The sequence below is a fragment of the Rhea americana genome, unplaced genomic scaffold, assembly GCF_003343005.1.
Source record: "Rhea americana isolate MKP2758 unplaced genomic scaffold, rheAme1 scaffold_24, whole genome shotgun sequence".
Lineage (NCBI taxonomy): Eukaryota > Metazoa > Chordata > Aves > Rheiformes > Rheidae > Rhea > Rhea americana.
Window position 1 is genome coordinate 4,446,528 of NW_028186357.1, and position 14,730 is coordinate 4,461,257.

General features: G+C 41.2%; 1 protein-coding gene and 1 long non-coding RNA gene across 3 annotated transcripts in view; one reads left to right on the forward strand and one right to left on the reverse strand.

The window, feature by feature from the left end:
- Positions 1 to 14,730, forward strand: part of LOC146595072 (uncharacterized) — a 43,469-nt gene that overhangs the window by 24,047 nt on the left and 4,692 nt on the right. The window contains exons 1-2 of one of the 2 annotated variants that reach the window (XR_014896020.1): positions 10,031 to 10,066; positions 14,054 to 14,111. This is a non-coding gene — a long non-coding RNA (uncharacterized LOC146595072). Of the gene's footprint in view, positions 1 to 10,030; positions 10,067 to 14,053; positions 14,112 to 14,730 lie in introns of those variants that run through there. The other variant, XR_014896019.1, reaches the window with a different exon arrangement.
- Positions 10,060 to 14,730, reverse strand: part of VAT1L (vesicle amine transport 1 like) — a 48,667-nt gene continuing 43,996 nt past the window's right edge. Inside the window, exons 7-8 of the mRNA XM_085306429.1 lie at positions 13,507 to 13,590; positions 10,060 to 11,390 (exon numbers count right to left, since the gene is read on the reverse strand). Coding sequence (XP_085162555.1) covers positions 11,292 to 11,390; positions 13,507 to 13,590 — 183 coding nt within the window. The 3' untranslated portion in view covers positions 10,060 to 11,291. The remainder of the gene's footprint in view (positions 11,391 to 13,506; positions 13,591 to 14,730) is intronic.

Here is a 14,730-nt window from a genome sequence, read left to right on the forward strand (position 1 = left end):
TTTAGGACAACCTCAGAGTTTTTAAATGAAAAGCTGGARGAATCAGCAGAAAAGTGGTTGCAATGACAGGAGTTTAGGGACACTTCAGAGGTGGAAAGTATGAGTCTGGACACAGCATCTTTTTAGATTCCTAAATGAGGGACTTCACCTGATAACTATGTAAAAGAGGCTGCTGGTCACAAAAAAGGGGACATAAGCCTCCACTTTTCCTCCTCTTCTTTTCTTCCTGAAAAATCAGAATCCTCCAGTAGAATTGGGTGAAAGCCACAGGACTTGTACCTCTCTAATCCCTGCTTGGGCAGTGTGTGAACTATACTGAGCTGGTCTCCACGTCACACTCCTGAGCCACTGTGAGTTAGACACTCTGTAAGTGTAAACCTCACAGAATTTTTCCTTGTTACAGTTCTCATTCTGTCATGTGCTTTCTCACTGCAGTTTATTATAATTTCCAGCAGATGTCTTACGTGCCCTAGGAATGTCTATGAAACTCTGATTTTATATTGCTTATCCATCAAACTAAAGAGAAAAAAGACTAAGCTCTCCTCCCTCTGCATAATTCTCAGGGTAAATCCATTGTGTTTTATGGCTTCACACCAACACCTCTGAGCAGAGGATCAGGCTCAGTTTGATTGGGCATTTTCTAGATGCTCCATTGCTGTAGGATGAGTGGTTGCAGAGAGAGACATGCATAGGCTCGGACGTGTTCTTGCAACTGGCATTTCAGAAGGAATGGGAGATGGTTTATACTTGTTTTGTCAATATTGTTTGCTAAAGTAATGCTTTAGGTTCAGTGCTGATTAAAACACTTTCATCTAACAAGGTGATACGATTGTAGAAGTTATATGAACATCAGGCTGGTTAAACTCACTAACTCTTCTAAAATATCTTTGGTTTTCAGGATCACAAATATTTGGTAGCATTTAATTGCAGTAGGAGAACGACCAAGTTACGCTTGCCTCGTTTTGCACTCACTACCCGGGTTTATACTTGGTAAGTCCCTGTCCAAGGGTCAGATCTTCTTTGCAGTGCTCAGACCCCACTCTGCAGGGCCAGGTTCCCTGCTGAGACAGAGGCCTGCAGTGGTCTGCAGATGGTGGACCCACCTTGCTCCCTGCCCTGTGCTTCTCCTACTGCAGTGTTGGCATCTGTGTGCTGCTGCAGTGTGGTGCTGGCAAGCCCCAGCTCAGGTTGCAGCACGGTTCCTCCCCTCCCACATGCAATCACATAGTTGAGAGAGTTGCTATTTTCTGTCTTTCTCAAGCCCAGGGCTCTCCCTTGCTTAACAGAATTACACATTATTAGCGGGCTTCAGCCCGCAGAAATGGAGAAGGGGAAGTTCCTGTGAGCTAAACCCTCACTGCAGTCAACGGCGTTTTGCCTGAGTGAGGCCAACAGCCTCTGATGATTAATGGCATAACAGTTGGGGCCCATCTCCCTGGGCAGTGGAAAAGGGATGCCGAGTTGCTGGAGGTGGACATGTGTAAGCAAGCCTGGGGCARAAATAAGCCAGCAATATTTGTGCAGCAGTAGGTCTAAGCTARTCCAGCCTGCTGAGATGGCAAGGCTGCTTCCAGATTTGAGCTGGCAGTTTTGCACAGCACTACATGCTGCTATGTATACTTAACAGCTTGGATCTCCATTAGTTTGAGGAACTTGGCAACTGTGCACTGCTGCACGCTGTAGATGCTCCCCAGGTTTTAAGCAATGAATGGTCTCTATCAAGGCAGTCCCTTTGCAAGGGATCTAGTGTGGCCAGGGAAAAAAACCAGCTGCTCTAAAGAAAGGCTAGCACATTCATCCTCTCAAAGCTGGACCTGTCAGACAAGTGCTTGCTTTATGTATCCAGGCTTTTTATGCAATCTGGTGCTGCGTGCAGGGGCTTGGCTGGCCTTTGCRCAGTGCTCCTGGTAGAACAGTGCTGTGGACCCCCTCGAACATAAGAGCCGACACAGCTGTGGATGCAGAGTAACAGCTGTGTTCTCTGTGCAAGAATTTTCCATTTCATACTTCATTTACTTGCTCCAGTGGTTCCATAAAACCAGTATAAACCAATATTGTGTCTTCAATAAAGATAATTGGGTTTGATGATGCACATATTTTATTAATATGGAGAATTGAGTGAGGATTAAAAAAAAAGAATGTTGCGCTTTTTCCACCACCAAGAAAGTTATAACATGGAAACAAATATTATTCCTTGAATTATAATTACTGTAGCTACAGCTAGGTTCATTTAGAAGACCAACCAGCTTGGTGCTGTCCCTATCAAGGCCAGGGATAAAACTCCTATGAGATTCAAATTTGAGTACAATTTACCATCTTAATAGGAATAAGGAAGGAAGATGATGATAATTATCCTTTTATTATTCTTGTTTATATCCTTGATGCTTAGCAAATGGAACACCGTGTAACAACTTTGTACATTGCTGGTATGTTGAACAAAGATGCAGATCAAAAATCTCATATGAATCTTAGTATGTGAACTTTATTAAATTAACTTACAAGGCTAGTGAATGTACTGCCAGACAGTGTTGAAAGGAGGGCGKAATTAGTATGTGAACTGTGAGAATTTGTAAGAGTTGTGTCACAGGGTACCACCTATGGCATCTAATACACGTCGGTGAGTGGTTGCAGACTGATCTTTCAAGTGAGACCTTAAAGACTCTTTCTCTGCTTAACATTTGGTTGTAAATCTCCCAAGCCTGTGGGGCAGGTGGAGTCTAAGAGTCTCAGACAGAGTACTGCTTCTCTCTAGTGATGCACTGCATAAACACAGCATTGCTGCAAGTCTCCAGCATCACTTGGCAATCAGACTTTTTAATGACATTAATTCTTGCAGCCCAGTATGCAACATCATTTTCCATCTGATCCTCAAATGGAACAGTCCCATTACAACCCATGAGATGAGGATGAGCCAGGATGGCTGAATCTGCTTTCTGATCTGAATCCAAACAGTGCTCATCTGAAAAGACCAGATGGGCTCAGGGGTCCAGATTTGTCCTTCATCTGTAATCCCCCACCAGAGGAGAGTACTCAGATGTACCTGGACAGACGGATCAAGAAGACAGAAGAAAATGATTATAAAGGCCAATCTGAGCTGTTTATAAAGGTGCAACTCAATCTCACAAGCTTTGGAACTGTCCCATTTGATGAGATAGAGGAAGGAAAATTTGTATTACTTGCATCACTGGAGTACATGCAACCATTTCTTCTACAGGGCCTTGATGACAGGGTCTGAGCTGAGGGTGTTCGGCACAATGTTCTCTGCACCTCCTGTGCTTTGGAGCAGGTGTGATTAAGGCAGCRCTTTCAGCCGTGAAGGCAGAACTTCCCACTCAGCTGCTGGCCTTATCAAAATTCCTTCAGCGAGTGGAAAATTAAACCCCAGGGAACCTTAAGCCCTGAAACCAAATGGCAATAATATGGCATTGGACAAGTCACCTAATTTCATTTACCCTGTCTGCAACGGAAATAGCCTTAGAACGCAAAGGCATTCCTGATAGGATGCTTTTATAAGGCCAATAAGACACTCGGTGAGTCACAGAAGACCTAGTTCCTTTTTTTTTTAACATTTGGAAGATATAATATAAAATGCAGACACTACAAGGAAAAAGCATCAGAAAAAAACTACCAAAGCAAATTGACGTAGAAAAGAAAAACCCTTCATTTGCCATCAGCTCTCTTCTGTGTTAGCAGCRAAAGGAAAGTCTTTTCCTAACAGCCTCTGGAAAACATTACGTATCTCACATGTCCCCTGGGTCACGCAGTGCCTGTGTCACCAGAAGACACTCCAGCCACTGTTCAGCCAGCTGCRCTCCGGCCTCTGCAGGCTCATCACCTGGGCTGCCCGAGGATAGCCAGTTCAGGGGAAGGCCACGAAGCCTTATACGAAATAATGCATCTAGCGTATCCGCAGTCTCACTCTSTTCTTCTGGTACGGTTAAGATGCTGTATCGTTTACTGCTGCTCTGTGTAGTGACACATAACCTCTCTCCATGGGGGAAACATATTTTTAAAGATCACCCAGTGGAGGAGCACAAAATGATTTGTACTGCAATCTGCAGCTTATCAGGAAAATGATGTTTGGCAGGGACACAGCCAACGTCTGGCAGAAARCAGCACGTTTCCAGCCCTGGCCTTTGGAGAGGCGAAGCTGCTCCCAGCAGGACTGCAGGTGGCAGGAGGCTGAATGATTGCAGCCAGGCCTTGGTGCTGGGAACGGGAGCGCGCCTGTGTCCGAAGGGCAGGGCAGCTTGCGGGCACCGGGGGCACGGGCAGTGTAAGCACTTTGCAGCTGCTGCTGTCAGGGGCAGATCTGCCCCTGAGAGCAGCAGTCGCCTCCTTTCCCCCTGCCTCTCCCTCTGAAGCAGAACAGTTTCTTCTGCTATTTTTCCAAGCCCAGCTGCATTTTCAGGCTAGTTGCAACCGCTCAGCATGGGCACTAAGCAAGAAGAGGAAACTCCTCTAGGCAGGTCAAAGCCCACCTAATCTCACCATGAGAACAAGCAGCCCCTCCCCAACACCCAGCAGCCCTCTAGCAGTGCTAACCCTCTTCCCCTTTGAATATCTGGCAGCTGATGTTGGTATCCTGCTGAGGACCTGGTTCTCTCACTTGCAACTCTGGGGGGCTGCTGCAGTCTTCTCTTGGTTTTTTAGGCTATGAGGTTTTCTTCCAGTCAGTTTTGAAGATTTGACCAACAGCTATTTCTTTCTAGATGAAAGCTGATCTCATATGACAGCAGATATTTAAGTTTTTAAGAGAAATACCAATCACTGTGAAGACTGGCAGTGCTTTTTTCTGCCTGTTTTTTTTTTTTTTTTTCTTGTCCACGGTTCCTGGGGAAGAGAGGAAAGAGAGGTCCTTTTAGTAAAAGGTTAGCCTAACCTTGTTAAGTTCACTGGGAGTGTCTGCCACACTGTGGGGGGTGAAGTTGGACGTGACCTGGCATTTTTCAAGGAAATTCATTTTTTCCTAGGAGCTACCAGAGAATGATCATCCAGTACTGCAGGGACTCTGGAAGCGGTGCAGAGAAAGGCTGTGACTGCTGGATGAGCCTCCGATGAAACCCCAGTGAGACGGGTATGTGGAGATGTGGGGGATGGTGGCTTAGAGTAGCCCCAGGGAGAAATGTAAGTTCAGCAGCAGCAGCAGCATTAGTGCCAGGCACCATTTTATACTGTGAAGAGCAGCATTTTTGAGCATTCTGTGTCACCCATTTATTCGGTTTCTTACAAGACTGGCACTCTGGAGTGGGTCACAACGGTCTAATCATGCATTTGCTACCTTTGGTAGTTCTGTGGGCTGGTAAACGTGCAGGTCTTGATGGGCAGACAGCCTAACCCTAAGAGATTTTTGTATGACACGGATCAGATATAGACCCCACCTCTGGTGGACAGGAGAAACTCCTCACAGGGCAGCCCTCTTGGCACTAAACAGCTTCTTTGCACAGCCCCTATCCACGGCAATGCAAACAGTGCCTCCGGTTTATCTCGTTCTCTTAATCCTAACCCTAYCCCGAAGAGCTTTCGCAGGCCAGGCTGGAAGCTAGAGCCCCACCTCTGGCACAGGCAAGAAACTCCTCCCAGGGCAGCTCTCAACAGCAAATGCCTCCTTTGGGCAGCCTCTAGTCACATYTGTAACGATGGCACGCACAGGCTTTCTCATTCTCTCAACTCTAACCCTGTCTGAACTCTAAGAGCTGAAGTCAGTCCCTGCTTTCCCTGAAGTGAGTCAAATCTGCAGTGATGTGTGGAAAAAAGAGCAAGACCAGAATGCCTTGGATACCACCACACAGCAGCGTAASAGCCTGTGCGGTGACGAAACCCCGCGCACCTAACGAGCCAGCCCGTAGCCTCCCCGTGCTGCTCGTTCTGCTTTGTGCGTGCATGGGCGGCTTTATAGTCACAGAATCAGTAAGGCTGGCTATGGGTATTGCATTCTTACCTGTATCTCTGCAGCTGAGAACTTCACTGCAAAAAAAGCCCTCTGTTCTCCTAAGCATACTTATCTGTACAAATCTAAGGCGAGACCAAGTATTTTCCAACCCTGTCTCCTTAACTGCGGACATAAACTTACTACCAGAATGTGAAGTTACTGCTGCTGGAAGGAATTCTGACTGGGCTAGCAGCCTACACAGTTTCTTGTAAATGCTTCCTGGTAAAGATAAAAGGGGGAGGAATCAGAATGCATGCAGAAAATATCCATGTTTACAACAGCTTTTTTTCTTTGGTTACCCTAAAAAACAATGGAGAGAGTGCTGAACATTTGGCTGACAAAGAGCTTCATTCATTCATCCTTAAAGAATACAAATATGGTCTTTAAATACTGCTAAAAGAGTCTCTGCCTCCTTAGAAAAGAAATCTAAGTGCCACAAATACCTATTAATCAGACATATGGTGACTATATATATGTAAAACATAGGAATAAATCAACAAATAACTGCAAGTTCTACTCCTTCGTCACYTTTGGGCAGAGGTGCATACTTAATTTCTCTTTATATGTTCATCATCTGGCTTCATCATCTGCACTGTTCTCACAGCACCTTCCAATTTCTGAAGAACTCCCTGGTGGGGGGGTGCCCAGCATGGCATTGCTGCAAACGGCAGTGATGTAGCCAACGTTCAGAAAACCACAGCATTTGCAGCAGGAGCGACTGACAGCGATAGCCCGGGTAAACATAAAAGCGATGGCTTAGGATCAAGGGAGAGGAGTCAGCGCAACAGCTCAGACTAAGGAGAAAAAGCTGCGTTTGCGGCTCTAACCCGTTCGCACAAAAGAGAACATTTTCCTAAGGATGTCAGCCTAGATGTTAAAAGTTACTTGGAGAAAAGATGCTTTGTTTGATCAGTGGGGCTGCAGGTATCAGTTCTAGCCTGTTGGTAATTTCAGCTTTTTTTGTAGTGAACGGGTTGATTATTAATACGGGGAGGAATGCTGGCTTGCGCTGAAGGACTTAGGGGTTGCCAGACACTCCCTCACGATTCRTTAGGAGCTGGAGGTGTGCAGTGTGTTGTGTGCGCTGCCAGTCACATCAGCAGCTAGAAGAGTCTGTTCTGGGAAAATCCACTTGGCTTAATGACTAAACTCTCAGAAAACRAGAGGAGAAGCCCATAAAATGGAATGAGGTGAAAACCAAGGTTACTTAGTATCCTAAAATGATTTTTGCATTTCCTCTGCCAGSTGTTACAGCCTGCTGCGTCTCTGCTTGCCTGGCAGCGGCCCCTGTGTTAGGCTGTATCACAGCCGAGGACGGATGGCCCAGTGGGAAAGCTGGTAAAAGGCAGAGCTTAGTAAGGAATCTCACAGTTTGCAAAAGCCTATAGCTGTTTGCTTCCAGCCTTATCCTGGCCCTGTGACTGCTGATGCACTGATCATTATTTGCTTAGTAAGATTGGAAAACAGAGGGCAGAGAGTTACTCTACTCCTCTTCACAAGCAGCRAGTGTTTATACGTGCGTTTAGATTATATGGCAGATCCACCAACAACTTAAGATTTTCCAGGAACTTTACAGGCTTTATAGCAAGTCCTGCAAAATTGGAGTTAACCAAAGCTGACATTTCCTCTTTATTTAGTTGCTAAATTGAAGTTTATTGAACCATTTCTTCCTTTCATGAAGGGAGACGTTTAAAGCCACATACTCAGGTACAAATGTGAGATGACCTGTGAGGTTTGGCTCAGTATTTTGACAGAAAAGGGGTAAGAATTCCCTTCAGGCAACATAATCCTGCATCCTGTGTGAATGGAACCACCTCCCTGCAGCCCTAAGTAAAAGGTCTAAGACCCAGGGATAGCTGGATTTCGGAGCCAGTCATGTCTCCCTGCTGTCTATTAATTAATTTGGTGGTGGTTGTTTTGGACTCCGTTTTGAGGTTATTCCCTTAGGGTATCTTCATTTCTGAAAGGAATTTTCTCGATGAGGATAACTTATGTGTCAGGCTATCTCYCAGTGCTGAAATTCTGGAAACTGGTGTTTATGCATATCAAAATAAACTTCCTTAAACACTTCACAAATGATGCTTACATAATGTTTTGAATTTTCTTAGATCATTAAATTGGTATTTTTAAAAACAGAATTATAATGTTTAACATTTTATATCTAAATTGTTAATGTGCTGTAACATTAACAGACAATAGCCTAGTCAGCCATTTCAGTGTACTATATAATAATAAAGTTCTTTGTATATCCCTCTGTGATAAAAATGGAAAATGAAGCCTTCAAATTTTTGTCTTAACCAATTCCAAGTCYGATTGCTAATGTGAACAACATACTAGAATGAAATGTGTAAAACAAGGATAATGCTATGCTCAATATTTTATTTATATTTTTATGTAAACATAATTTGCTTTGTAGGCACAATATAACAAAAGCTCTAAAGCAACAAATACAATTAAACAGTGTTTCAGTTCACTTAATCAGGCTTAAGTTAAAGAAATACTTTCACAGTTCCTTTAAGGCAAATTGAGAAATAATTTGTTGCACTTGAAGAAACGAACCAATTGTCTAAGAGCTGGTTAAACAACAGTGTTAGTAAGTGGTAAAAGCAAATCTTCATTCTACTGCAGTAAGACCTGTTCAGTAATAATAATCTCAGCACATCATTTTGTATAGCATGCCCTCTACCACTTCAAACRTAAGTGATGCTAATGCTCATGGTATTCTGAAAAGTATTTAGGGCTTGCAGGCCAAACTCTGCTAACATAAATCCGACTTCCATTACAGATACCTGAAAATTTTCCATTTGTTTCAGGAGTAACCTTCATGTATTATGAAACCTCCATATTAATACTGCTAAAACTGAGTAGAACTCAGCTTGGTGATTGCAATTCTAATCTGTGTTGTAGCTGTGTAGACGCAGAAGTTCTCCTTTGTACTCCCTGCAGTTACCTCAAGTCTCTGCATTGATGTTCTGCAGATTAGAAAATGGCCCTAAAATTGTTATGAAAGAGCATGAAGAGTATTTTTGCCTTACTAACAAAACCAGAAAGAACTAGCCAAAATGATTTGGTTGGATTGTTGCCTCTGTGATGTCTGTGGCCATGACCAAGATCACCCATCTGTGTTTGTCCTGAAGGAGAACGTAGGGCCACCCATACTGTGGGTTTTTAACAGAAGAACTGGTTTCTTACTCTGCTCACTGTACTAATTTAAGGCCTTGAGAATGCCACTTTACTGCCAGCTCAAAGGTCACCAGCAATATTGCTCACTTTGGCGTCAAATCAAAATTCCTAGTTATGTTAAAGTTTGTTGCAGAATAACATTGTTACACTAACTGCAAAACAAAATTGGGCACATTTCCTACTGTTTTCAGCTTATGAGTGATAAAAACTTAATGGCCTTTCTTTTAAAGGCCTAATGGGCAATCGCAATACATGGAAAACTCACTGAATACATTGTTTTCTGTGGATAGAGTCCCTGTTTGGGCCTGATATGGCACTGGAAGTACAGGTAAGTCCAGCATGAAAAGAAAATCAACTATAATAAAGTTCTGCATCAATATCTAGAGAAAACTGAAGTTCTGTTTTAACAAATATTTCAACAAAAGCTTTTTTGGCATTTTTCTCAACAGTTAGTAATTTTCATTATTTTTGAATTGTTTAACCCAAGGGAAGTTCGTTCAGGATGAGCTTTCTACACAATTAACTAGCATTAGAACAGCAACTTCATGAGCACAGTGTAAAGAGATGGACATTAATACTCAGGCAACGAAGATTAAACAAACAAAAAAAACCCCAAGAAAGAATCCTCTAAAACCACACATAAAAGTCATCTGGATCCATCATTCCTTTTGCATTGAGAAAAGCCTGAGAAACCCTCCCTCCTCACTTTTCTATATTATTTTTTCAACTTATATTGCTACATGATACTCACAGATTTAAGTGAGCAACTGGGCATGCTTGGGGAAATACTTTATTTTGCAAAAAATATATTAATTTGAAGATATATGGCATTATACAATGTCTTTGATGTTTCTTTAGTGCTTCTACTCTAGGTGGCTGCACTCATTTTAAAATAATTATTTTAACAAGACCATTAAGGACCTGAGTAGCTGCTGCTTGAGTAGGTGAAAGGTAAGAAAAAATTTTTTTGTGTCATGTTTGATATAGTTTCCAGTAGTGGGAGGTAGATAGTCTAGCTGGTCTTTAAATGCCTGATCCTGCAAATAATCACATATGTAAAACTGGATATATGGAGCAGAGCTCTTTATAGAACTACTCACCTAGATAAAGCTATCCCATACATAATTTCTGGTGGGATTAAGGCCTAAAAGTAATTTTTAAAAGGGATAACTGCTGTAAGAGTCACATCTAGCTTGATAGTTGATCAACCTATTAGTGATTTCAGTGCTGTAAACTCTGCCTACAAAATAATTTATTTCCACATACTGAAGAGTGATTCTTGCTGACAGGATTTAAAAATCACTGAACTTACAATTGTTTCRGATTACAGACACAGCTGACTCAAATGTGTCCTTAGCAAAAGATGTTGAATTGTCAATAACAATGCTAATGGTTACAAGCAATTAAAGTTTGGGGTCTAAAAAAGTGATTCACTGACTTCTTTGCCTGTAGCTTAGGGGGTAATAGCTCAGAAGATGAACAGGGAAGCATGACAGTTAGTACTTTGAATGAATGTGTTTAATTACAAGTGCTGATGACTAGTGTCATTATACAGTACTAATCAAAGTCCCTCCGTTAACAATTTCTTGCACAATTTCAGACTCCACAGCTACAAATGAGGTACTTTTGAAAATGAAGATAGGATTGTTTGTAAGATRAGGAAGCATGATTGAGGAAAATAAACTCATCTTCTTTGCAACCTTTATATGTGGTTCATAAAAGGAAAACTACGTTAACACTGAAAATCCAAACTTAAAATCCTCCCTGCAGTTAGTAGAAACTTCCAGGCGCTGAATGGGGAATTCTTTTTGTTGTTCTCACYGTTGTCAACTTGCAACCTCCCCCCCCAACAATAACTTTACACAAAATGTTGGAATTTCCATGAGAAAGATGCCTATCTAAAATTAATACGGCTTTTAAATTGGAACAGAAAAATCCATGGGACTCCTATAGGGAAAATGGGTATCGCACAGGAATGTCATAATACTGCACTGGATGAGAATGGCACTTGAGTTCAAAACAACAATGATCAATAGCTCGTAGCTCAGCTGACTGCAGACAAATACAACACACACTGTACTACAGCATTTGTTCACYGATGCACAGAATAGATTTCGCAGTCTGGTTCCTTTTTACTTGATCAATCCTTCTGCTTTKCTTCTGCCACCTCTGGCCATTACTGGATGAATGGCATGCGCTCTTTATTCTCATTGTCCCCTTCATGGTCTTCTTCCTCTTCCCCAGCCTCGCTTGTCTCTGTGCTGTCATTGGCCATCTGCAGGATGAAAAATGAAGGAAATTAAAGTACCCATCACATCGTCTTTATCTATTTTTATTCCAACTTCATTCTTCTGATAAAGTGATTTTAAAAATGAAAGCAGAAGTAGTTGTAACATGGAAATACACATGCTGTSTGTGCAAAAATAATTGCTGGCTCTATACTACTTTCTGCTAAAATTGTAAACTGTTCTCTCAAGGATTACAGCTGAATTACRTAAGAGAAAGCTGCTTTGCAGGGCAATTGCACAAGTGGAGTCTTGTGTGCATTTGCAGCAAAATGATATTAAGGCTCTCAGGAAACACAACTGTGTAGGAAGTTCATAGTATGTATGAGCCCTCTGGTTTATGAATCCTTCTGTATCTTCTCTTCCAGAAAACAGATAAAATGATTCTTTAATGCACGCTAATGGATGAGTTCTGGTCCCACATGAGGCCTAGTGTCATGAAAATTCAGGAAACAGCTGTTTTATATTAAAATTTAATTAATTGGAAACCTTTATAAAGCAGTGGATATGTAAACATTGGTAGAATATACCTGTGACCAGATGAGCATAACCAGAGTGCAACTCTTAGATAATGCAAGAGTGGGGAGAATTCCGCATTGCCATATGTTACTGAAGATGCCTGTACAGCTGGTAGGCAACTGGAGAAATTAGTAATTCGTGATAGCATTTTAGGAGCACATCAAKTTTTTTCACATGGGAATCTTTATTACGAACTTTGTGAAGGTGCCAAACCCGCCCATACTCCACCTATACTTCACCTTGTCRGTTTGACTTGTCTCTAGAGGCACAAGAGTCTGGTTAACTGGACAAGTGTCAGTGCTTAACTGTGTAGATTAACAAGACTGTATTTTCCTTTATGCCAACATTACTGCTCTCAGGACAAAAGAAGATTCTCTTATTAGCCTATAACTATCTCAAAACTAACATAACAAGGGATCCATTTTTTAAAAATAGAAATGCAGTGAAATTGTGCCTTCCTTGTTTGATTACTGGTAGCCTCTGCTGGAAATAAAAATAAAGARTTCAAACACAACCTGATTTTAATGGAGAAAAGCAATGCTCTGAAATTACCCATATTTTTGAATGAATGCTTCTTCATGAAAGTATAACAGAATTGTTCTCACCTTCTAACTAATGGCTATTGTGAATGTACACTATCAAGAAAACATATGAAGTAAATGAATTAAATCTGTGTTAGGGATTCTACTTTACAGTTTTGAGCTGCAATTCAGCTACAAAATAATGTACAATTTCCATGTGTGGGGTCCCCAAAAGTTTTCTTTTGCCTTGCAGGAATTTTGTAAGTGATTTGAGGCCAATTTTAGAGTAAAAGCTTAACTGTAATTCCAAACTCCTTTATCTTCCTTCAGCATAAGAGCTATTTCTGGTCTGAAAGCAAACTTCATACTAAAGCGTCCATCTTAAGTCAACTGTTCATCATTGTTTTTAGTGTTCTTTCCCACATAATCAGCCAAGGTTTAGGTGTGAGCCTCTGTCTTCCATTTACTACCACYCTTTATAATGTTTCACTAGCATGGCAAGTGCTCCAAATCCAGTGGAGCACAGACCTCCATCACAAATACCTTCCTTCAGAACATGTCCAGGAGGAAGTATTTTGGTATTATACTTTGTATTTCATAATAGAAGAAATCCCTACCAAAGGTGCATCCTGACTTCTGCCTAGCCATCAGAACACACTTCTTTGCTGGTATGCTGAAGTCATACTGATGGTGTCTTTTTGTATTCAGTCCACTCACTTATTCATACAGGAACTTTGTATTACAAGAAACATCTATTTGTTTTCCATCACCGGAACAGAAATAGATCTGCAGTTTTACCATGATCACAGAAGACTGTCTGTAAGACTTACAGACACACATTTTTTGGAGAGGCAGATAGCCATTCTGCATAGAAAATTAACTGCTGGCACATTTACATTTCACCTTAGGCTAAAAGTATAAATTATGATTACTGGTGCTATTTAGGTGCTATAGAGTTAGAAGAAAGCAGTATGCAAAAAAAGTTTTAATTGACATTTCTCCAAAGGTCATTAACATGCATTAACTTGTGTGACTAAATGCCATGTTTGCAGTGGTTTACACTAACCAGGGGAGTAGGTGCTTTCTCCACATCCAGAATTAGTTTTCCTATATTTCCTCGGTCATGGATTCTCTGCATGGCCTCCTTGACCTGTAAGAAAGATAATCTACTGATAAATACAGGCATACACTGATACAGAAGCTTGATGTTCCTTTCCTCCAATGACAGAAATATGTTTAAGGCATGCTGTGTGCAATGTCACTCAATTTGCTTCTTGAAAGGAGATTAATACATTTTAGCATTTTCTAATGAATTTGTAAAGCCCAATTTTTATATAGTATTTGCCAAAATGGGATCTGAGTCTTGATGATGGTTTTTGAATAGCATAATGCATACATAATGCTAGCATAATACATAATACATAAGTAATAATTAGCAGAGGTGCAGAGTGAAATACAGGCTCAGGGAATTAATCCTAACAGGATGCTCATTAGATTAATTTCTTTTTCTCTTTGCAGAATATTTGTGAAAAAACTCTACTTTCACTGAAAGTATGAAGTGTTTTTATCTGACCTGTGATGGTCTTCAATTAATATCTTTTGCCTTCCTATAGGGAGAATGCCATATCCAGAGAATGGTTGTGATGGATGCTTTGGTCCTCACTTGCATAAGTGAGTGTTTATTTCTTTCTTTATTAAAAGTGCCCTACAGATACCACTAAAACTAAACATTTAACAGCTGGCTGCAATTAGCAYATGTGAGAAAGGAACAAAAAACCCTCATCTCACCAGTGCATTGCGGAGGAGCTTATTTTGACATATGAGGTTTCAGAACTTAATGGAGTTTGGTGTTCTGCATTGAAATGCTGCGTGTGTGTTTCACCAAATGTTCAATGTGCAGAATGCACACCACTATTTAATCACTGAAAATTGGAAGATTTAGAGTTTCCTCACTTTCATAGTGGGAAACTTCAGGAACTGAGAATGTACACATAGAGACTGTTTCATATCCTCATCACACTATTTTTTGCTAGTATAACAGGATATGTTGAGACAAGAAAGTGAACTGGAGAGCTTTAGTTAATAAGATCTATCTATCATCTGTGACAAATTGAATATTTTAAGAATAATGGCACGGAAGTTTGAGACAAAATGCTGACTTGGGAACATGTGGCTCCCACAGTATGTTTTTAAGCMTGAATTGAGGACTAGCCACCTAAAGCTGTTACTGAACATGTAATACACAGGGAGATGTTTGTATTGGATTTCTAAAGATACTAAGAGAATAAGG